This window comes from Panonychus citri, unplaced genomic scaffold (assembly GCF_014898815.1).
Source record: "Panonychus citri isolate SS breed McGregor unplaced genomic scaffold, ASM1489881v1 Contig00108, whole genome shotgun sequence".
In the NCBI taxonomy this organism is placed as follows: Eukaryota; Metazoa; Arthropoda; class Arachnida; order Trombidiformes; family Tetranychidae; genus Panonychus; species Panonychus citri.
This window is the reverse complement of record NW_026515513.1, coordinates 554,061-576,020: the sequence shown is the minus strand read 5'-3', so window position 1 is coordinate 576,020 and position 21,960 is coordinate 554,061. Positions and strand designations below refer to the sequence as shown.

The window sequence follows — 21,960 nt, the reverse complement described above, 5'->3', positions numbered from 1 at the left end:
GATAGAATTTCTTGGATTTGAAAATTGCGCCAAAAGAAAAGAAAAAACATTTTCTGTTTCCTTGGAGTTCTCACCGTAAGGAAGTAGGTGGCGTTCGAGTTTCTATTCCATTGAATTGATTGTATTAGTTTTCTGTTAATTTTTACAATTAATCTTTTGTAAATTTAATTTGATTCTTTCTTTTTATTGTAATTTACTGATTTATCATGGGTCGAGTTATTCGTGCTCAACGTAAGGGAGCAGGGTCTGTGTTCAAAAGTCACACTAAACACCGAAAAGGAGCTCCAAAATTGAGGTCCATTGATTTTTCCGAGAGACGTGGTTACATTAAAGGAGTTGTTAAGGTAAGTTTAATTTTCTCTTAATTGTTTCCTTTTTCGTCTTGATTGGATGTTTATTGGTTCATTTGACTGACCTTTTTGTCCTCTTTGGGGTTGTTTGTGTTTTTTTTTCTTTAGGAAATTATCCATGACCCTGGTCGTGGTGCTCCTCTCGCTGTTGTAGATTTCAAAGATCCCTACAAATACAAGCGTCGAAAGGAATTATTCATTGCTGTTGAAGGTATGCACACTGGTCAATATGTTTACTGTGGTCGACGAGCTGTTCTTCAAATTGGTAATGTTTTACCTGTTGGTGAAATGCCTGAAGGTACCGTAATCTGTAACGTTGAAGAGAAACTTGGTGACCGAGGTAAATTAGCTCGAGCCTCTGGTAACTATGCTACCGTTATCGCTCAAAACGCTGATTCAAAAAAGACCAGAATTAAGCTTCCATCTGGAGCAAAGAAAGTTATTCCAGCTACCAATCGAGCCATGGTTGGTATTATTGCCGGTGGTGGTAGAATTGATAAACCCATCTTGAAAGCCGGTCGTGCCTACCACAAATATAAGGTTAAACGTAACTGCTGGCCCAAGGTTCGTGGTGTTGCTATGAATCCAGTTGAACATCCTCATGGTGGTGGTAACCATCAACACATTGGTAAAGCATCCACAGTTAGACGAGACGCTTCAGCTGGTCGTAAAGTTGGTCTTATTGCTGCCAGACGAACTGGTAGAATCAGAGGAGGAAAGAAGAATGTTGGAAAGGAAGACAAGTAAACTCGTTAACATCTTGTAGGACAAATTAATACCCTAAATTAATTCAAATAAACTTGATTGTTTATGAATAATTTTCCAATGAAATTCTCAATTTAAATTTAATTGAAAGTTAGAAAACCAAATTATCAATGGTTATTTGTACTCGGAGGAAAATCTAATCGATTAACTTTATACACGCGATGATCATTAAGTCAACTTAAAATTAGATTGAGTTAATTTGGTTACACGAAAAATGAAACAATTTATCTTAATGGATCAGTATCAATATTTTGATAATTTATTATTTTTGTATTGATCAGGTTTATACGTTGATTGTAACTGTACAAAATTTTACATTGTTTACTAATAATCAACGTTGTGGCCATTCAGTTGGATTTTGGATTTGAGAGTCTAAGTGTTGGCGTTTTAGTTTTTATGACACGATCATTAAAGTTGAACTTGTTCATGTAATAAATAACACAGATCAGCTTGATCAGTTGAAATTGTAACAACCAAATTGATCAAGAAAACGGATGTTAATCAAACAGATCAAAATGTTGAGAGCGAGAATTGTCTTCAACTGTTGTGCTTTGAGATTCCAAAGTGAATTGGAAAATTGGTTTAAAAATATAACGCCTTTGATTGTACAATTGAGAGTGAATTTTTGTCGCAGGGAATCGGTGAGAAATTGACACATCAAAAATGATGAGAATTGAGAAAGTTATTGATGATGATGAGAGAGAAAACATTTAACTTGATAGTTGCCGTAAAAACAAGGTTAAAAAAAAGAAAAACCTTTTTGAGGAATAAAATTGGAATATCAATAAAGACAGATAGAGACACTTAAAGGCCACTCTTTTGTTGTCGCTTCTTGATAGCAGATGACTAGTTGTCTTAATCGACAAGGTTTTGGAAAACCTTTCGATTGAGTTTCAATTGGTAGTATTGTCCAGACTATCCGATTTGGTGGGAACACGAATCTTGTGGTAATTACGCAGTTTGAGTAATTACAATTGTTTCCTTTCACAGCCTTTTGTGTGTTTATCCTTTACAGTCAAATTATCTTTATCAACAAATTAAGATAATGACTTATTGCTTATTATTAGATCGAGTGGTCAGGTAATTAGATGAGGAAGTTGTAATCAACCAGGATGGTGAAAATTAATCAGTAAATCAAGTAATCCTTTTCACATTAAGATGTAGTTTCTAAAGGTAATATTACCTTAGGTAAAAGTTAAAAGTAACTTGATGATTTACGATTTTTTTTTCTTTGAGAGTTGGCCAATGTTCACTGATTAACAGGAACAGTACAAATGTAAGCCTTGAGAACACAATATCCTTTGATTACTCCTCCATCTCTTTTCCAAAGTGTTCATTTGGATTATTCAGTTGATAAAATAGTAAATTACAAAATTTGAGTGAATCTTATTAACAATACTCCGATAGGAAGGCTGAGCATTAATTGGTTGATATGAAAATTACTTGAGCCATGTGCTGTTGCATAGCATAATCCTAGAAACAAAGTATAAGATAAAAATTGATTAATTGTCCGAGCGAGATAAATTAATGAGTATTTCAGTTTAATTGTGGGATTGTAATAACTTACCTTTACTTGACAGATCAAAATGAATGGATTCGCTATGGTGATGATTTCTTGAGAGCTCATGGTTGTTAGAGGGACCACTTTTGTGGTAATCATAATCATTAATACTATAAGAATTGCTTAATTGTTGAGCTTTTCTACTTGGACGACAGTTTGTATTACTAAACGTTGCCTTTATAATACGAGATTCTGTCTCCTTGTAGTTTAAACAATATTGAATATCATCGTCCGCCGAATAAAGTAATAAATAATTAGTTCCATTTTCGTGCCAAAGGCCATTACATTGGAAATCTATTATTAATTGGTAACATGAAGAAAAAAGAAAGATAATTAATCGTCAATTATCATCAAAATTAAAGTTAATCAAAACTTACATTTGAAAGTGGGCTCAGTTGATCCACATGATAGTTCAAAACGCATTCGATTAGGTACAATACATTGAGAGAAAAGGATTGATCGACCAAAGCAAATGGTAATTAACGGGAATCCGGTCGCAGATCTTAACGATGCCTCATTACCTTGAACATTGACATTGTAAATTCCGTCGAGAGGACATTGAGTAAATGATTCATCACCTTCGGTGGGTCTTAATCCTAAAAGAAGAAAAAAATTGAAGTTAATTGAATGGTAAAGGATAACTAAATTAAATTATATTTACCTGTTAATGTGATGTATTCATATTTATTAAAGTTGAGACAAGCATCTCCAATGGATTTAACCAAGTCTCCTTGAAGTATTTCAATTATATTATCACTTCGTTTGACTATCTTCATACAAACATAGCCAATATCGCTGTAGGAATACAATTGAATGAAGTTATTAAATAAACAATTGATTAGATACAATTGGTTAACAATTAGTTATAACATAATCAAATGTCTATGATCAGTGATACAAATCAGTAAAGTTACATGAAAAGATAACCTGAAAAAATTAAGTAATTTGAACTTAAATTGTTATTTTCTTATTAAAAGTTATCAAATCAAGTTTTTGTTCGTCTATTGAATTAATGATGATGAATTTTCATCTTATTACACTTAATCAATGTAACCATTGTTTGACTTGAGGGTAAAACTTAATAATTAGTCAAGTTTTTGCTCACTTTTCACTTTGGAGACTCAATTTTCTCCTTTGAAAGTCATGAGAAAATTTTCTCAATTAATTCTTACCATTTAGCGGTGGAATAGACCACGAAGGCATCAGAAGTAGGATCATGTTGAGTACAATTAACAAATCTGAGCAAAGTTCCTTCCTGCTTAGAATAGACACTGAATGAGTTTTCATGACCAAAATCATAAACATGAGATCCATCCAGAGTTTGCCAATAGCGACCTGTAATTGCTAAATCCGGAAATGAGCATTGGTTTTCTAATCTTTCGGTTCGAGCTAATTTCATTGTAGCTGAGCCTTCCAGAGTTTGTTCCAAACCATCACAGGAAGCGTCAGCTGACTGAGCTAAATGATATGTATTATCGGGCCTTTGTTCAAATACGAAACAATGGAAACGATCATCTTCATCTTTTGCAGATGGATGAAGAAATTTGCCTACAAGATATTTTACAGACCCTCCTTTCCAAGTAGCATAACATTCAAGTGTAACAACTAGAGGATGCAAGAGTAGAGAGAGAGAGAGAGAGAGAGAGAGAGAGAGAGAGAGAGAGGAGGAGGAGGAGGGAGGAAAAGAGGAGAGTTTGAATAGTGAAAGTGGAGAGAATAAGAAAAACAATAGAATTGAGAATCACGTTCATCAAATGAGAAACAAGAGAAATTAATTTACTTCTCTTGTTTTGAAAATTAATTTTTGACTAATTTCATCTACTAATAGCATGTCAAAATTTGATTACAGAATAAATAAGTTGATTACCTTTACTCTCAGATCCTTGAACGTCGGTACAAGCTTGGAAGCGGAACAAAAGATGATTCTCATCTGTACACGAGTCAATTGTTGATGGTGGATCACCACATTCTCCTCGTCCACGGTTGTAGGAGAATTTAAAATAACCACTAAAAGGACAGGGAACTGGTGGAGTATCAAGTCGAAATAAAGAGAAAAGCGGTGCATCTCCATTTATTTCATCGCAAAGATCATTTAACTTGCGAGGAACAGTTGAACAGAGAGTCTCTTTGTACTGTAACACATTATGATGTTTCTCATAAATTACCATACATCGGGCACAATTTTCCGATTTATTGTAAATAAGAAATTTTGCTTTATCATTTTCAGTACAATTACCCTTATCAGAAATAGAATTAGAAGTAATTCTTATCCTATCATGAACTCCTTTCTGAAACCAAATTCCAGACCAATGGGATGGAAATTGACAGATACAATTGGTCAACAAAAGATCTGATTGGAATAGGGTAACAACAAGAAAATAAAAGGTAATCATATCCATTGAAGAATCACATTAATTTAGAATAATTCATGGAACAATTGATGTAACACTTTCAAAGTAACACTTTAACAATCAAATTAATTATAGAAAACACACCAAAATCCAAAGTTAATCAAGAGAAAGAATTAATTAAAAATGATTCATCAATTGGAAAAACATTCATCAGAATTTCACTCTTCTCCACCAGCGACACCTACAGTTTCCAAAAAACTTCTTTTTAGTTCTTCTGAAAGTCGACAGGTGGCGCTGTTCGGGCCTTCGATGTTGTTGTTTGTTGTCAGCTGAACATTTTAATAGGACTCAACAATTAATGAGCTTTTATTATCTTGATTTAATTGTTTTTCATATTTGATTGTGATCGAATTTAATTTCACCTTCTAATTATTATTGTTTTGTTTTCCTTCTGTGTTATTCCTTTGGCTTGGAATTCTATGGGTGAATTGTTTAGATGATTTTGTTGATATTCTAATAATTTACCTTTTTGATTCATTTCATTTTTGTTGAAAATAATTGATAATCAGGTGAACATTTATTGTTTTGTTTTGTTTTGTTTGATTTGTATTAATTTAATTGTTTTTTTATCCATTTTGTTACTGATTTTAGTGATATACTTGATATGTTGAGACTTGGTCGACTCGTGATACTTCAACGTCAAGGTTTAGAAACTACTGTTGCTTGTGCTTACCTTCATAATGGACGATCATCTAATAGCTCAAAGAAATCAAAGAGACGTGATAAAGGTTCATCAGAGGAAAAGATTACCAATAGGGAGATTAATTTGTTTGATCGACCTGATGCTCGAACACCATTACCTGGATCAGTTGGTTTAGTTCCACCAATTCGAGATGAGCCAAGAATGATTGTTAATAAAAAGACGATCACCATCAGAGAGATTATCGAGGAAGAACAAATTTTAGGATATCTAAAGGAAACTGTGAGCTTACAATCACCTTCTGAAATACCAGCCGATGAATTACCAAACAATATAAGGTTAGACATGATTGTCCAAAAGTGTCCCCAGTTAATTGAAAATGATTTACAAAAAGTGTTTCCTTACAATGTTTTCGGACGCGATTTAACCTTAATAACATTTAACCGACGTTCATTAATCAACAATGTTGATGGTGATGATGAAAAAATAGAGATGAGGAAAACTTCAACTGAAACAATTGACGGTGCAGATAATTTAAACCTAGTCGATGATTTTGTTAATCTTGCCGATTTAATTTGTCAACGGTTGAAAAAGGCTGGTTATTGGGCTGATTTTATCGATCCATCAGTTGATTGGTCGCAATTAAGGAAACCAAATAATTCAATGTTAATTGAAGTAACTGTTCGCTATCATCAATTAGGTTTCACCCTGGAAACAAATGGTAAATGTAAAGTCATTTCTCACCATAAGTTAGGAACTAATCTTTATGTTGGATCTTTGTTGACAAATGCATCTCATGATTCACCTCAACTCTTAAGAATCCTAGAATTGTTCAGAAAATAATAGGATAATTTACTAAATCTATAAACAAAAATGAACAGAGTTGAACTTGTTGTATGTAAATATTATCAAATGAAAAACTATTCACAAGTTAATTACCAACTAAAGATGATAAACAAAATTCATCTTCTTGGCAAGTAAACATTAACTCGTGAGTATCTTATGAACTTATATATTTTCAGCTGATTGAACTTAATAAATTTGTTAGGTTGACTTGTGAAACAATTATCACCCTTGAGTAAAATATATACATATAATTTATAATAGAATAAAATTTTTATTCCTATTAAAATTAGAATATAAATTAATATTTATCGGACATAATTAGTAAAACCAATGCTGACCATCCAGTGAAAGGATGGACACCAGAACCTTGCCCAGTGGTATCATTATAATTTTCCCAGATGAAAGAAGTTGATTGAAATTGATTGAAAACATTGTTAACTAAATTATCTCGTAATTTATCATGTAACAATTTGGCTCTTTCTCTATATGGTCCATCTAATTGGGAATAATTTTTAAGTGATTTTAACACTAGAAAATTAATATTAATCCAAATTGGTCCTCGCCAATAAGGTGGATCTGTAAATGTATTCCACCTTAGATAGTAACGACTTTGTCGGGAAATTGACCTTAAACCATAAGGTGTCCATAGATGATCAGGATTTTCAATTGTATCAAGAATTGAATTAAGTCGAGGATTGTCGGGATCAAGAAGATTTAATAACATTGGAAATAAACTGATGTAACCAAGTTCAGAGACACATTGGTAAGAGGGTTTTTCTTTGACCACTCGCTTGACCTTTTCCTCGGAACGAATCAGTTCAATTGAATTTGAGTGGACACCGAAATCACAATACATTTGATTCTCTTCTGACCAATGGGTTAAATCAAGAAGTTTATTATCTCGAAGATAATTAAATGTCTCTTGATATTTAATCGCTGAAGGAGATTCAATGTGTTTACCAATCTTGAATAATATTCGAGCGGCAAGGGTCATCCAACAACGAAGGTCAAGATGAATCTCTGAATCACTTGGATGTGAAGCTCTTGGATAATCATCAAGTCCAGAGGTTAAAGTTAACGGATTTAACTTATCAATGGATTTTGGGTCACGACCTCTCCAACGATATGTACCAGTTTTGGATCCAACTTGAGTTGTATTGAACCAATTGTACCATTTTTCAAGAAGAGGAAAAATTGACTTTAAATAATTAATATCTAATTGATTAGAATCAAATAGGAATTCAATGGGTAATAATAGACTAGGTGGATTGGCATTCGAAATGTCTTGGACGATAAATTCCTTAGGAACTCGGGAAGTGGCCTCAAAACCGAGAATCACCTCTCTTGGTATCCAACCGTTTCCGTCCATTAGGTAAAGCCAGTTTTTGATTATCTCTTGACTCAATTGTGGCTTAATTTTAGCGATTAGTAGCTGATGAAACCCTTCATCCCATAGGAAACCTCTGGGAAAATAAGATCGCGATGGAACCGCTGAGGTCAATTCCAAGGGACCATAGCGTTCAGGCTTAGTTGTAGATCCATTTTTAATCCATGAGTGACCATAAAAGTAACCAATTGATCCTAACATGTTACTCAACACTGATTGTGCGAAGTTAATTTGATCGAGATTGTAATTTCTTTCTGAAAGTGCGAATACATTATCAAAATTGGTATCGAATTGGAAAATTTTCTCCATCAGATCGGCATCGAATCGATTCTTCCAAGAGTCAATGTATGGATCAATTGATTCTCTTAAATAGAAAAACAATTCAATCGGTTTATTGATGATTAATTGGATCGCTACGAAATTTGGTTTTCCTTTTGTATCATCAGATTGTTCATTAAGTACGAACAAAGGTTTACCATTTCCAGGGGTTCTCATGATTCCAAGATTTTGCATAATTCGTTCATTGAAAAACATTAAAGGAGGATTCATGTTCATCTTGAAATCGGTTATGTAAATTATTGCACTTGGATCGGAAAAATCGACTCGAGATAAAAATTGTCGCGATCCCGACGAAAGGCTACCTTCAAGTCCAATTTTAGAACCTCTAAGAAATTCTGACTTTGGTGTGGACACCGAAATAGAATCATCTTCATTTTCGGTGGCAAGATAAAGAATCAACGAAACTGGTGTAGTAAATTTCTCCAACGAATCAGTTGAATTTACTGTTATTCGGGTTATCCAACCATCTTCTCGGAAAAGTACTTGTTGTTTAATGGAAAGATCACCTTCGGTAACTTGTTGAATTCCAAATGAATCGAAATCATGTTTATTCCAAATATATTGAACTGGATCAAATTTCTCACATAAATGTCTGATTGGAACTGAATTATCGTCATTGAGGACATTTTTAAACCACATTAACCCTGAGACCATAGATGAAGGGTCATTACGCTTTAATCCGAAATAAACACCACTTCGAAAGGTTCCCCATCTTTTATCAAAATTAAGTCCATCTAATCGACTATTCAACGAACTAGAAGATCTAGTGAAATAATAAATTGCCCCGAGAGAAAAAGTTGCCACTAGGAAAAAGAGAAACAATTTATAAATCAAGTTGCCATTCGTTTTATCACTTCTCTTTGATTCGTCACCAGAAGACGGCGGCCATTTTGGCTTGTCCTTTTTCCTCTGTGTAACTTTACTTGTCATCTAAGAATTGAATCAACAAAAAAATATAAAAGAATAACAATTAATAACAATTAAGAGCAGCAATTGAAGGAATCAAAGTTAAGAACAATCAAAAATAAATGTAAACATAAGTGACAACGTAACGATTGTCAAGTGATTGAATCATTGAGGAAAATTATTTGCAACAATTTACCTTGCAAGAAAAGACTCTAATAGTTAATCAAAAGTAAAAGAATAGTTGATTAATCACAATTAATCATGACAATGGAAATGCAATTAGATAAACATTCAAAAAAGACAACACATCAATCAGCTGATTAAACATTAATCTTTTACCAATCTCTTCATCTAGATGGCAGTTGAGTCTTTCCAAGTGAATTAAAGTTAATCATGATGATTAATTGATTGTTGATAAAGTAATTTAAAGGTTCAATGTAAACAGCAAATAAATTATAAAGTAAACATAAACTTTCAAATCAAATTAATCAATGATTGTGTTGAGTTTGTTATGGTTGATTGTCTGTCTCTTTTTCGAGTAACTTAAACTTTTAAAATGTTTTAATTGTGATTAAAAGTGAATCTAATTGTGATAAATTTATCATTTTCTCTAATCATCTCTATTGTTAACAACTTCCTGGAATTATTTCAATCTTGATTTATATGAACAATTTGTTCAAATTAACTAAAAGGATGTTCTGTTTCCTTCTAATGTGATTAAAAGCAAAAATTTTTGACACAATTTAGTTTAATTGCAAACAATTTAGTGATTTATTGTTTAATAAAAAAAATTTTCTTCTTAAACATTTTATCAGATTATTGGGTTGAAATTTTCACGATTTACTCAGGTTCAAGACTTAAGTAAATGTTTAAGTTGAAAATCTAATGTTCATATCAAATTAATTGTTTTGAGCTAAAAAGGTTAATTTTAAATTAAATTATCACCTAAATTGATTTGATAGAGAAAGAGAGAGATAGAGAAACTTAATGTTTCTATGAATATGATACAATATGAATCCAATTGTAATTGTAAAATAATTGATATGATTTGATTTAAGGTTATTTATATAAGTTGAAAAATTGGTGTCTTTAGTTTCCGGAAGTTAATGGTTTCCTTTTTGTTTAATTGTGTGCATGTTTTGGATGAAATGATGAAACAATTAAGATCAATGGGATAAGTTAAACTTAAATTCAAACAAGAATACCTTGTTCTTCAATCTCTTTAAGTTGAATGTATCTTGTTAATTCTGATCTTAAGCAATCATATTTTAACCTAAGTTGATTGAGATGTTCCTGTTCCTCTCTATCTAACATGATTAAGAAATTGTTAAGTTCCGGTGATAAGAAAGCGTCCCAGACAATATCAGCTGTGTCATTTTCTTGAAGGACAACTTGTCTTTCCTGCCAATCACACCAATCAAGAGCAATTTGAAGAGGATAATCATTGTCACCAATCCTTTTTAAAATTGATTCACCAAATTCATCGGGATAACGACGGTAAAGTGCAAACTTTTGCGGATTATCAACAACCTTAAATTTTTTCAACATCGCTTTAATCACGTCTATACTTGTATATTCACTGGTAATGTGAATATTTTTCACTGTATTTCGAGGCATATAAAATGAAGTTAAAGTACGTCGGCAGGTTTGTTCGTCTTCATTGATTATATCATAGATTGAGGGGGGACGAGTTCCAGCAACTACGTTAATGGGTCGGGTAAGGTTAAGGTGAACTCGGAGAAAACCTCTGAAAGATTTACCATCTAACATGGTTAATCCAAGACCGGAACCTAATCGTTTTAATCGTTCATTGTATTCGATTATTTTTTCTTTTAATTCTTGGGTTTCAAGTTGTCGTAAGTCTTTGCCTAAAGTTTCTTCGTTTGTTTCAATATTTTCGAAACATTTTTCTTCTTTGTCGTCCTTTTCTCTTCTGGTTTTCCTTCCTCTTCTTCTTTTTGTTTTTCTTCTGTGGCATTTAATTCAATCGATTGTTTACTTTCTTCATTATTATTATCACCAATTGCATCAGGATTAACTGATTTGTTTTCTTCCTCTTCTTCATTATCAGGAACTTCCTCATTATCCTCAGCCTCTAAATCATCATTATTGTTTTCTTTACTTTCAGCTAGTATTTCACTTTGAGTTAATGGTTCGGACGAGTCGCTTTTCAGATCATCACAGTTATTACTTTTACTTTCATCAGAGGGACTGGAAGCGGTTGAGATATCGGTCGATTTAGATTCAACGTTCCCCTTACAGTCAATCCTAACTAAAGGTCGGCATCTGATGTGACATGTATATTTACAATTAGAACATTGTATAGTCTTCGAAAAGGGCGAAACGATCCGTATTGATGTATTTTTAGAATCGTAAACAACAGGAGTCCAAATAAACTGAGAACAGCTGTCACACCAGGTAGGAGCTTTTAGCTCATAAAGCTGAAAGAAAAAAGAGAAAAGAACAAATATTTAAGAATAGAATTTACTTTCTGAGTGATGGTTGTTGATATAACTGAGACAAAGAAACTTAGATAGCAGAAAATTAGCGGCAAATAATAATAATTAATAAGCAATTACCTCAAATTTATGACCTACTCCTAATTCTAGATTTTCAACTTCAACAACTCCAAAATTATCTAATTCAATTATCTCTTTGGTTTTCAGGGTTGGAATTAGAGTTCCATTTAAAAACTGAGCTGGTGTTCGGCCAACAAATCCATCAACTTCAGATCCAGATGACCAGCCCATATATGGAGTAATATCTTGATTTCGGTTAAGGGTAGTTGATGTTGTATCAGCTGATGATGAAATTCTGGTTGTTGAGGTAGCAGAGGCTGAATATGATGCTGATCGAGCAAAAAAAGGTGATAAAGTTGATGATGTTGAAGTTGAACCAGTTGCTGATCCACGAGATCCTCGTCGACGGAAATTAAGAAAACTTAATCCCTGGAAAAGAGCACCTGAACTGAGATCATTAATCCAATTATTTAAATTACCCATAACAGATTGACGACCAAATGATTGATTAGCAGAATTGAGAGAAGGAGATTTTTCCAATTTTTCCTCCTTCATCTCATTTCCACCGACACCATTACCACCACCAAGATTGCAAGAAGATGCATCTTCTTTACAACCACCATTATTATTACCGGTTGACATTATTTATCAGGAATAGATGATGATATAGATGATGAGGCTTTTCTCCAACAAAAAAAGAGAGAACCAAACAATTAACTTGAATCCTTTGGAAGACAATCCAATAAAAATGGTTCCTTGGAATGACTATTTTCAGGTTAACTCAGGTGGAACAACAGTAGATGAGATCACTAAAGAAAAATCAACCGATTAACTGATCGATACACACAAAGGAAATGAACATAACTGGAAGGTGATAAAGTAATGAAATTAAGATAATAAATACATTCACTAAATCAAATAGTCACCGATCCAAGGCCAACTATTTTTCTCCATCAACACTTAACATACACAGAGAAAGAGAGAGAGTAAGAGGGGATAAAAAAATTATATTCTTTCAAGGGTTTCCAGTAAGTTGAGCAATGTTCAGCTTACATGATAGAAGAGATTGAAAAAGACAAGAGAAAAACAGAATGAAATAGAAAAAAGAAGATTTTTTCTTCTATTTCAATTTCTTTGTTGTTGAGAATTTGTTTTCTCCATCAACACATCAAAAACACTTGGAGAGAATATCAAATGAATCAAAGACTCAAGTTAATTATTATCATGTAAAAACAGTGAGATGATTAAAGTTGTGATTAAATGTTAACATTCACGAGAAAACAAAGTGGTAATGATGATGATGATTTATAAAAAAAGGAAGAGACAATTTAATCTCTCAACCTAATTACAATTCAACTTATATGAAAGAAAGAGTAACAAACCAGGTAAACCATGTCTAAAGTGAATATAAAGGTAGGTAGAAGAGAGAATTAACTAAACAAGCTGAAAGGAGGAGTTAATTTAGAATATTAACTGTTAACGGTTAATTGTTCATGTAAATCACTCGATTAACCGATTAGTTGAATAATTAATTAAAGAAATAAATAACAAACACACAGAGAGAGAGAGAGAGAGAGAGAGAGAGAGAGAGAGAGTGAAAACATAAACAGTCAAAATGATAAGAGATGAAAACATCTCCTGGTAGAGGAAAAGACAAAGTGAAAAGAGAGAAAGAGACAAAGAAAGAGAAGTTCATTCAAACAATAGAATAGAATTTTAAAAAATTCGATTTTCTTTTTTTACCAAACAAAAACAACCAACATTCTCATCAACATTAACCATCTAAAAGTTCAAGGAATTAATTTAATTTGGATCAACTTAATTGTTAATTTTTCTCTTTCTGTTGTTTCTTCGCATTTTGGTTAATTGTTTATTTTGTTTTCTAATTGTTTTTGTGTCAAATTTTGTTTCTTTTTTTTAGTAAAAACAACAAGGAGAAAATTAATTAATCGTAATTGTATCAACGAGAACCGATCAAGATTAATTAACCTTATCACACATTGATCGTAATTGATTTTAATTGAAATTTTCAATTGTATAATTTGATTGAGTGATTTGAATGTGTGTATATATATTTGAACTTAATAATTACATTGGATCCACTTTTAATCCCGTAGAACAGGTTATTGGACAGGTTTACAATTAAAGGTACATTACCTTAGATATTATCGTGGGAAGGGAGGAGGAGGTGAAGGGTGAAAGGTGAATAAGATAAAGACAAAAGTGGTTATAGTAAAGGTATTTGATTATTGTTTCTGTACACGAAAAGATAGGTAAAGATTAGAGAGAAAGAATGAGACACAATTAAATCAAAATTGATTTGATTGGTAAAGTGTGAGTGTTGTTGTTGTTGTGTGTGTTTTGTTTATGAATGGATTTTATGTATGCGAATGTGGCGATTCCTTTCAAGATGAAAATCGGGCGCAGTGAATTGGTGATTTCTTATTTTTCTTTGCAAAAGGAATTGATAGTCACTAGATTATCATCTGTCAAAATAATTAACAAATTGTGTTTGTGTGCTTTTGTTGATTGGATAAACTTACATGCATTTCTAAAAATTATGACACTAGAGAGAGAGAGAGAGAGAGAGAGATATTAACTAGGATTGAACTGTGGTTTACACAAAAAAAACTGAACAAAAACTTCAGTGATCCAAAAAAAAAGAGAGAAAGAGAGAGAGCTAAAGATAATAGTAATTATAAAAAAATTAAGAAGTCACAATCAATACAACAATATTATTCTATGTTGAAGCTCAAAACTATTTGAATTATTGGTTGTCCTTGGAATTGCCATCTTTGTAATTTAAATAAGTCATCCAGATAGAAAGAGGAAGATGGTGATGAGAGAGAGAGAGAGAGAGAGAGAGAGAGAAGAAGAAGAAGGAGAAGAAGATACAAGAAATAGGAGCAGATTATCCGAACCGAAAAGGACACGAGAAAAGAGATACTTTGTATCCAAAGGTTGTAAAGATTTCAGGTTCGGATTATTGGTGCTGATGGAAAACAAGACGAAAGAAAAAACAACACGATAGGTAATATTAGTTCACTGTTCATCTTGTGGTGAGAATCCACAATTAATTGAGTTTACAGGTCTTGAAGATGGACACATTGAGATAGATCTTGAAGGCGATAAACGAGACATAGATGGGGAAATTAATGAATTGTAAAATGAACGAGATGGTGACGATTGAGATGGATTATTGGTAGATGCAGAGACGTCTGGATAAATGCATGATCTAGATGATGATAACGATGAGTTTTGAGGGGTTGGATGATTAATTGGAACTTCAGGACCAAGGAAATCCCAGATGAGAATTGTATCATCGTGAGAGCTGCTCACTATTTGGAATTCATCAAACTGTAGACGGAATACTCGACCAGTGTGTTTGACAAGAGTCTGTAAGCAAAGGGATGTACTTGGGGTTCGAGGATCCAAGGCAGCAGCCAAATCCCATACTTTAATTTTACTATTAGAAAAAAAAAGAGAAACAATCAGATAAATGATGAGTAGAACTTTAAAGAAGAAGAGTAAAAAATGATAACTTACCCATCATAAGCTCCACTAACTATTCTTTTATTGTCAAATCGAATGCATCTTACAAGTTCTTCGTGACCTTCTAAGACTCGTAATGATGTTCCCGATTCGATGTCCCATAAGCTAAACAAATAAACAATTAGGAAAGAGAAATTGATAAGTCATAGTCAGAGAAAAACGAGCATGATAAAGAGAGAGAGAGAGAAAATATTCACCGTATAGTATTATCAGAACTACCAGAAACAACTAAATTTTCTCTGTATTGTAGACACGCTATTCCTCTTTTGTGACCACTAAGGGTTCTAACAAATTCACAATTAGACGTATTCCAAATTTTAATAGTTCTATCTCCAGAAGCGGAAACAATGTATTTCTCATCAAAGTCAACGACATTAACAGCTGCTCTATGGCCAACTAGGACTCTTTTTAATGTTATATCACTGGGAGAGACCATTTCCCAGACGGCAATGGATCGATCCTTTGAACAAGTGACCATAAGTCCATTGTTGAAACGTAAATGAAGAACTGCTTCACAATGATGGATCAAAGTGTTCACAGGTTGACCTCCTTCAACATTCCACACCCGAACTGTAGCATCACTAGAGCCACTGACAATTACTTTATCATCAAATTGCAAACAAAGAACTGAACCTGTATGACCAGTTAGAACCTAAGTCATGAAAAAAAATGAAAGAAAATAGGATTAAAGAAAATATATATAAAACTAAATGTGAGTGAGTGAGTTAACATTTAGAATAAAAATCGTGAGCTAATTAAATTGTTAACCAAATGATCTGGAAAACAAAAAAACAAAAGGGATACGTACATGTGAACACTCAAGTGTATTTCGGTCCCATATTTTAATTGTATTATCACGAAGGCCAGAGACAATCTTCTGGTCATCATATTGTAAACAATAAACTCCTTTGCTGCTCTCGCTGCGGCAGTTAATGCGTTGTAGGTTATGTCTACCACCTCTCCAATTACTTTCGGTATTTTCGATGTCTCTAATTATATTAGGAAACAAACGACGATAGAAAAGATGATTTGGATGTTGTTCACCAGGAGCTGGCTTGAAAAGGTACCGGATCCTATTAAAAAAAGAGTGAAATAGGGGAGAGAGAGAGATAGAGTGAGTGAGAGAGAGAGAGAGAGAAGGAAAAGAAATGAAGAGAAAGATAAAAAATTATTAGTGTAATTAAGCCAAGCGTTAAAAGAGACACGATGTGGTATAAATATAATATAAATCTATATAGTGTCCATCACTTAAGGCGCACACATAGTCGGTAGACTTAAGATATGTTTTAAAAGATGGAATTAAAAAGAAAAGAGTATTAAGTTTAGACTAAGTCGAAATGAAAACAAAGAGAAAAAAAGAAAAAAAGAAAAAGGCAAAATAGTGATGAATTTTGCCAATTCATTTTTAAGTAGGTGGCAGAATAAGCGATGGACAAATTTAGTGTTTCTTTTTGTGTTTGGTAAAAGTGACACATACCATCCTCTTCGTCGAGCTAGGCCTCTCCATGAGGGATCTGTTTTAACTTTATTCTCTATCAATTTTCTCCATAACATTCCCTCTGATATAACACGATACCATTCGCGGCACACTAACTCAGCACAACGTAGAGAGTCAGCATCCAAATAGGATAAAATAGTCTCAGCAACATGATCAAGACCTTTCTCTAAAAGAAAAATGGAAGAAGAAAAAAAGGAAAACAAGGTTAGAATAGAGTGGAAACATCTTCAACGTATTACAAGTGATGTAATGACGATTTAGGGTGAACAAAATGAAACAACATGGGAATAACCTACTTGGTAGAAGAGAGATAAAGTCTCTTTTTAACATTGGTCTCAGGTAAGTGTTGATTTGACTATGTTGATGATGAGACATTTTGGCTAATAGAGATTGAATGAAATCTGTTTGTTCTGGGTCAGCCCAATTTTCGAAGAATTTACAACAATCTTCTTTCTGCTGGTGGAAAAATGGACGAACTTTCCCATCCTCACCCTTTTCTTCACTAATATCCGTCATCTTTTGAATCTAAATCAAGTTAAAAAATAGGAACAACAATCATAGAGAGAGAGAGAGAGAAAGAGAAAAAACAGAAGAAGAAGAAGAAGAAGATGAATTTAAGAAGAGTATGAAGAATGAGAAAACAACAAAAAAAAACAAGAACAAAATTGAAAGATGATGTAGTTGTAGTAGAAGTAGAAGTAAAAGAAAATGAAGAAGAAAGAGAATGAAGAAAGAGGAAGACAATCAAAAAAGAAAGAGAAAGACACAAGAAAAAAAATGGAAAGAAAGGAAAGAAAGAGAAGGAGAAAGAGAAAGATAGAAATGGTTACAGCAAAGTAGAAAAGGTTGATGTCAGAGTCACATTTGTTTACAATGGAAAAAGAGAAAAACAATTCGATTAAACTAAACTTACCTTTCCCAAGTAAATCAATGTTCACCTTATTTATCCCTTTGATTACCTTAACTACGGAGGAAATTAAATACTACCAAATAATTAACAAAAAAACAGGACGATGATCAAAAAAGTTAATTACTCCAAATAAAACTAAACTCAACTGAACCAAAAGCTCAAATATCAACAAAAATCTCGAGCGCCACCTGATGGACTTTTTGTGGAACGTTAAAGTTGATTAAATTACGAAGTTAATTTGGAATCAGTAATCATGATTATCGTTCATTGGGGTAATTTTAATCTACGTTGTTTCAATCAAATCAATTATCATCTTTGGATCAATGACTCTTTCAATGAGAATAGATTGTTCATCTAATCGCGATTACGGTGAATGTGATTAAATTGATTTAGTTTATTTATGGAAGAGAAAAATTAATTGTTGATTAAATAGAAGAACAAAAAATTAATACTAATTGTTTACTTCGGTTTAGTCAAAATGGTTTAGGTGTTTGTGTAACTTTAATTAGCTTTTGTTTGTTTTTGATACTTTGTCTTTAATAATAAACATTGATTCTAATATTGAATACTTTTATATATTGTATATATGATCATTATTATTAATTGTTTCACTTGTTTCATTTTTTTTGGGTTGAATTAATAATAATAATTAACATTATTTAGATGGTGATGATAATCAAGAATTATCTGAAGCCATTGGAAACAATTAATTTGTTTGTTTTTTTCTTTCTTTCATTTGATTGATCCAGTTGGTAGATTGATTGTTTGTGTGTAAATTGGGAAAAAAAGGTGATGATTAATTGTGAAGAAATGGTCCAAATATATTTAATGTAGAGGTAACAATTAATTTGGTTGTGTGTTCATTAATTAACGGTGGTGTTTGATTGTTGATTGAATCCACAGGTTGAGTTGTTCAAATTGTTTTCTTTTGCTAACTTTTTTTTCTCGTCGTAATCGCAATTTTTGTTAATCAGATTGATTGATAAATCCATCTAATAGTAATTAGTTAGGAGAGTTACAGTTGCACATATACAATTAATATATATGTGTGAATATATAATTAACTTGAACCATTAATGTAATTTGTTAATTGTCCAAAATAACCTTGATTAACCTCCCACACGGGACAAGAACGTAAATGATTACAAAGTGAACCATCCAGTGATATACTTAATTATGAGCTTGATTGCAACATTGTTGGAGAGAGAAAGAGTGAGAGAGGAGAGATAATTTTATTTTGTTTCTCTCAATTAATATATTAGAAAAAAAGAAAACAATTAAATAATTGTGTCTTTGTTTGAGTGGCCCTAAACTCATCTGATAAAAGTATCAACGAATCTCTGCCTAATATCCAGGCGGATGAATATGAGGATGAGAGAGAGAGAGAAAAAAAAAGAAAAAGGTGAAAGGGCGAGAGAAAAGAGTAAAGAATACAAGTGAGAGAGAAAGAAAGGGAGGGAGGGAGAATAAAATGATACGGTGGTGATATTGTGACGGTGGATGGAAGAGAAAGCGAAAATGATTACAAACAAGTTACGACATTTAAACTGAGATGCTGAGTTGGTGTATAGAGAGAGAGAAAGATAGAAAGATAGAAAGAGAGAGAGAGAGAGAGAGAGCGAGTGGATTTAAACCACAGGTAAAGAGGGAAAGTTTCAAAAGGGGTAATAGGGTGGGGATTTTCTCATTCACTTTCACTTTCTTTCGTGCTCAGATAATTTAAAATGATGTAGATCTTTTGTTTATCATGGTTTGAGACAATAAAGATGATATTAGCAATTTAAAGCAAATATGTTGTTGGTGGTTGTTGTTTCTTTTGTGTAGATGTGATTGTGATGGTGTAAATTTGTTAGGTTGGTTGTGAACGTGATGGTGTTCAGAGATAAACCTCAATAATGATGACTGAGCTCAAATTTGAAATTCACAATTAACACAAAAAGAAAAAATAGTAAATTGGAGAAAAAGTAAGGTGTAAGGGAAAGAAGGAGAGAGTAAGCAAAATGAAGAGAAAAGAGAGAGAGAGAGAAGGAAAAAAAGGGGAGAGAATCATTATTATTTTGGTGACTAAGAATAGTCTCTGGGTTTGTTTGTAAACGTTGTTGTTGGTTGATTGGTTTGTATTGTTTTAGGTAACTGATTTTTTTCTCATGGGTTTCTTGTTGTTTTAATTGTTTGTTTATTTCTTTTTAGCCGGTCCTCGAGGAGGTGTCACAGGTCTACCCGTAGTTAATCCGCCATATTGGTATTTTGCTTTCTTTTCAGATGGTTTCAATATCTATTGATAGGAAAATGAAGGATGAATTAATGTTTGGTGCGGTGTCAATTGGAACGATGATGATGATGATGATGAAGATATTGATCAAAGAGAAAAAGGTTAGTTAGTTAGTAGTATTAGAGATGAGGGAAAGGTAATCAAATTATCGAGTGACCGAAAATGAGAAATCAAAACATAAAAACTAATACAATTTGCGTTCAATGATTGGTAAAGATTAGTTTCTCTTTTTTAAGGTTACCCGATAATTCAGCTGATTTTTGATGGAACAAATAAAACATTGTAATGTAATACGAACCTGAAAAGAGCACATGAGCGTTTCATCGACTGACATCATTCCACCAGCATTATCAAATTCACCACAATAATTTGGAGCAGAAAATAATGTGACAAGTTGTCGTTTAGCGAAAAACTCGTAACCATCTTCAACTACTTGATGAGCTCGACATATCAAATCTAAATCATGTCTATTCAAAAATTTGCTAACCACATCAGATCCAAAGGTAAATGAAACACCTCTGTCATTTTCACCCCAACCAGAAACATCTTTATCAGGATCAGACCAAAGAAGATCACATAGCAATCCAGTATCGGGAACATCAGTTGGCCTCATAATTCGCCGTATTTGCTCCATTGATTGTAAATCTGGGGATAAACCTAATCAATGACCAAATAGAGAGCAATAGATAGAGAGAGAGAGAGAAAGAGAGAAAGAGAAAACATTGAAGTTGGTAATATAAAACATACAGAATCAAGTTTATTTTTTTTAATGTATAATCATTTTCTCATGAGTATTGAATTGCTTTTTCACTACCTTGTTTTTTTTTTGCAATTTTTCAATCATCAGCTCAATTCAACCAAATACACTCACTCACACATACACAGACTTATAGTTTAATGAAAACCCTAAATAAGGGGTGACAGAAAGAAGAGAGAAAGAGAGAGAGAGAGAGAGAGAGAGGAGATGAAGAGATAGACTACACAAAAAGAAACCAAAAAAAATAAAGGAAAGAATTTACTTACCTCCATGACAGCAGAAGATTTTCTCGTCAATGATGGCGGCAATGGGTAAACAATTGAAACAATCGGTAAATGTTTTCCATAATTTGATATTGTACCTTCTTTTACATTCATCGTAAAATCCATAGATTCGGTTGATACTAGCACATTCATGATTACCACGTAAGAGGAAAAAATTTTCCGGGTATTTAATTTTGTACGCCAATAGGAGACAGATGGTTTCCAATGATTGTTTACCTCTGTCAACGTAATCTCCCAAGAATAGATAATTCGCCTCAGGGGGAAAACCACCATATTCAAATAGACGTAAAAGATCAGTATACTGGCCATGAATGTCACCACATATTTTCAGTGGAGCTTCCAATTCCAATAGAATGGGTTGAGATAAGAAAATCTCCCGAGACTTGAGACATAAACCTCGTACCTCTGCCTCGGCAAGTTGAACCGTTTTTCCAGGTCTACAACCTCTAACCTCTAATAAACGATGAATTATACTGTCAACATTTAATTCAGCTTCCGCCATAACAGAATACAATTTATTATAATATAATATAATATACTATATATATATAATATAAATACTACTTTTATCTTATGTTTATAAAAAATAAAACACAAAAATCAACCAAATCAAACAACCAACACAATAAACACAAAACAAAATAGAATCAAAAAATTGAGAAAAATTTTATTTCTAATGAAACAGAAAAATAAAAGAAAAATTTGAGTAACATGGCAACTGCGCATGCGCAGTTTGAAAAAGAAAATTAGTTAATCTCATTCACCGCTTGGGTTCGCTACTCATCTCGTTAATTGTTATTCCAAATTAATTGATTATTATTAAATTCTAATTGTTTATAAGTTAATTTAGTTTGTTATATGGTTGAAAATTTTTCCTCTAACCTAAATCAGTACCAATTGTGGATTGTTGGAAATAAATATTGGAATTTATTCCAATTTCTTTAGTTTTTTTTGTTGTTGTTC

The 21,960-nt window shown here is 32.7% G+C and overlaps 7 protein-coding genes across 7 annotated transcripts; 2 read left to right on the top strand and 5 right to left on the bottom strand.

Moving 5' to 3' along the window:
• Window positions 1-95: 95 nt before the first annotated feature.
• LOC128389469 (60S ribosomal protein L8) lies at window positions 96-1,168 on the top strand. The gene is made up of 2 exons (XM_053349067.1): window positions 96-344; window positions 459-1,168. Exons 1-2 carry the CDS (start codon window positions 207-209, stop codon window positions 1,095-1,097), a joined length of 777 nt encoding a protein of 258 aa, XP_053205042.1. The 5' UTR covers window positions 96-206; the 3' UTR covers window positions 1,098-1,168.
• A 145-nt stretch (window positions 1,169-1,313) lies between these two features.
• On the bottom strand, window positions 1,314-5,234 carry LOC128389464 (uncharacterized). The gene is made up of 6 exons (XM_053349063.1): window positions 4,544-5,234; window positions 3,849-4,281; window positions 3,338-3,471; window positions 3,054-3,272; window positions 2,683-2,970; window positions 1,314-2,588 (listed from the first exon to the last, which is right to left on the bottom strand). The coding sequence occupies exons 1-6, from the start codon at window positions 5,073-5,075 to the stop codon at window positions 2,482-2,484; spliced, it is 1,713 nt and encodes a 570-aa protein (XP_053205038.1). The 5' UTR covers window positions 5,076-5,234; the 3' UTR covers window positions 1,314-2,481.
• A 154-nt stretch (window positions 5,235-5,388) lies between these two features.
• LOC128389468 (cobalamin trafficking protein CblD-like) lies at window positions 5,389-6,795 on the top strand. Its single transcript, XM_053349066.1, has 2 exons — window positions 5,389-5,596; window positions 5,679-6,795. Exon 2 carries the CDS (start codon window positions 5,692-5,694, stop codon window positions 6,568-6,570), a length of 879 nt encoding a protein of 292 aa, XP_053205041.1. The 5' UTR covers window positions 5,389-5,596; window positions 5,679-5,691; the 3' UTR covers window positions 6,571-6,795.
• A 29-nt stretch (window positions 6,796-6,824) lies between these two features.
• LOC128389463 (mannosyl-oligosaccharide glucosidase-like) lies at window positions 6,825-9,557 on the bottom strand. The gene is made up of 2 exons (XM_053349062.1): window positions 9,402-9,557; window positions 6,825-9,229 (listed from the first exon to the last, which is right to left on the bottom strand). The coding sequence occupies exon 2, from the start codon at window positions 9,227-9,229 to the stop codon at window positions 6,872-6,874; it is 2,358 nt and encodes a 785-aa protein (XP_053205037.1). The 5' UTR covers window positions 9,402-9,557; the 3' UTR covers window positions 6,825-6,871.
• An 839-nt stretch (window positions 9,558-10,396) lies between these two features.
• On the bottom strand, window positions 10,397-10,975 carry LOC128389542 (ras association domain-containing protein 5-like). The gene has a single exon (XM_053349146.1). It carries the CDS (start codon window positions 10,973-10,975, stop codon window positions 10,397-10,399), a length of 579 nt encoding a protein of 192 aa, XP_053205121.1.
• LOC128389541 (F-box/WD repeat-containing protein 11-like) lies at window positions 10,934-17,852 on the bottom strand. The gene is made up of 9 exons (XM_053349145.1): window positions 17,688-17,852; window positions 17,071-17,299; window positions 16,754-16,940; window positions 16,085-16,349; window positions 15,474-15,928; window positions 15,271-15,381; window positions 14,771-15,190; window positions 11,785-12,370; window positions 10,934-11,646 (listed from the first exon to the last, which is right to left on the bottom strand). The coding sequence occupies exons 2-9, from the start codon at window positions 17,288-17,290 to the stop codon at window positions 11,074-11,076; spliced, it is 2,817 nt and encodes a 938-aa protein (XP_053205120.1). The 5' UTR covers window positions 17,291-17,299; window positions 17,688-17,852; the 3' UTR covers window positions 10,934-11,073.
• A 287-nt stretch (window positions 17,853-18,139) lies between these two features.
• Window positions 18,140-21,657, bottom strand: LOC128389466 (serine/threonine-protein phosphatase PP1-beta catalytic subunit). Its single transcript, XM_053349065.1, has 3 exons — window positions 20,980-21,657; window positions 20,255-20,613; window positions 18,140-19,959 (listed from the first exon to the last, which is right to left on the bottom strand). The coding sequence occupies exons 1-3, from the start codon at window positions 21,497-21,499 to the stop codon at window positions 19,861-19,863; spliced, it is 978 nt and encodes a 325-aa protein (XP_053205040.1). The 5' UTR covers window positions 21,500-21,657; the 3' UTR covers window positions 18,140-19,860.
• Window positions 21,658-21,960: the final 303 nt, after the last annotated feature.

Excerpts from the sequence above, each read along its gene's own strand:
- LOC128389469 (XM_053349067.1), top strand. The coding sequence starts at position 207 with ATGGGTCGAGTTATTCGTGCTCAACGTAAGGGAGCAGGGTCTGTGTTC. Across the intron at positions 345-458 it reads ACATTAAAGGAGTTGTTAAG|GAAATTATCCATGACCCTGG; the intron begins GTAAGTTTAATT and ends TTTTTTCTTTAG.
- LOC128389464 (XM_053349063.1), bottom strand. The coding sequence starts at position 5,075 with ATGGATATGATTACCTTTTATTTTCTTGTTGTTACCCTATTCCAATCA. Across the intron at positions 4,282-4,543 it reads TCAAGGATCTGAGAGTAAAG|TTGTTACACTTGAATGTTAT; the intron begins GTAATCAACTTA and ends TGCATCCTCTAG. Across the intron at positions 3,472-3,848 it reads GTCTATTCCACCGCTAAATG|CGATATTGGCTATGTTTGTA; the intron begins GTAAGAATTAAT and ends GTATTCCTACAG.
- LOC128389468 (XM_053349066.1), top strand. The coding sequence starts at position 5,692 with ATGTTGAGACTTGGTCGACTCGTGATACTTCAACGTCAAGGTTTAGAA.
- LOC128389463 (XM_053349062.1), bottom strand. The coding sequence starts at position 9,229 with ATGACAAGTAAAGTTACACAGAGGAAAAAGGACAAGCCAAAATGGCCG.
- LOC128389542 (XM_053349146.1), bottom strand. The coding sequence starts at position 10,975 with ATGTTAGATGGTAAATCTTTCAGAGGTTTTCTCCGAGTTCACCTTAAC.
- LOC128389541 (XM_053349145.1), bottom strand. The coding sequence starts at position 17,290 with ATGACGGATATTAGTGAAGAAAAGGGTGAGGATGGGAAAGTTCGTCCA. Across the intron at positions 15,382-15,473 it reads AGTTCTGATAATACTATACG|CTTATGGGACATCGAATCGG; the intron begins GTGAATATTTTC and ends TTATTTGTTTAG. Across the intron at positions 11,647-11,784 it reads GAGTAGGTCATAAATTTGAG|CTTTATGAGCTAAAAGCTCC; the intron begins GTAATTGCTTAT and ends TTTTTCTTTCAG.
- LOC128389466 (XM_053349065.1), bottom strand. The coding sequence starts at position 21,499 with ATGGCGGAAGCTGAATTAAATGTTGACAGTATAATTCATCGTTTATTA. Across the intron at positions 20,614-20,979 it reads AATCTTCTGCTGTCATGGAG|GTTTATCCCCAGATTTACAA; the intron begins GTAAGTAAATTC and ends GTCATTGATTAG. Across the intron at positions 19,960-20,254 it reads CGCTCATGTGCTCTTTTCAG|ATATTGAAACCATCTGAAAA; the intron begins GTTCGTATTACA and ends TCCTATCAATAG.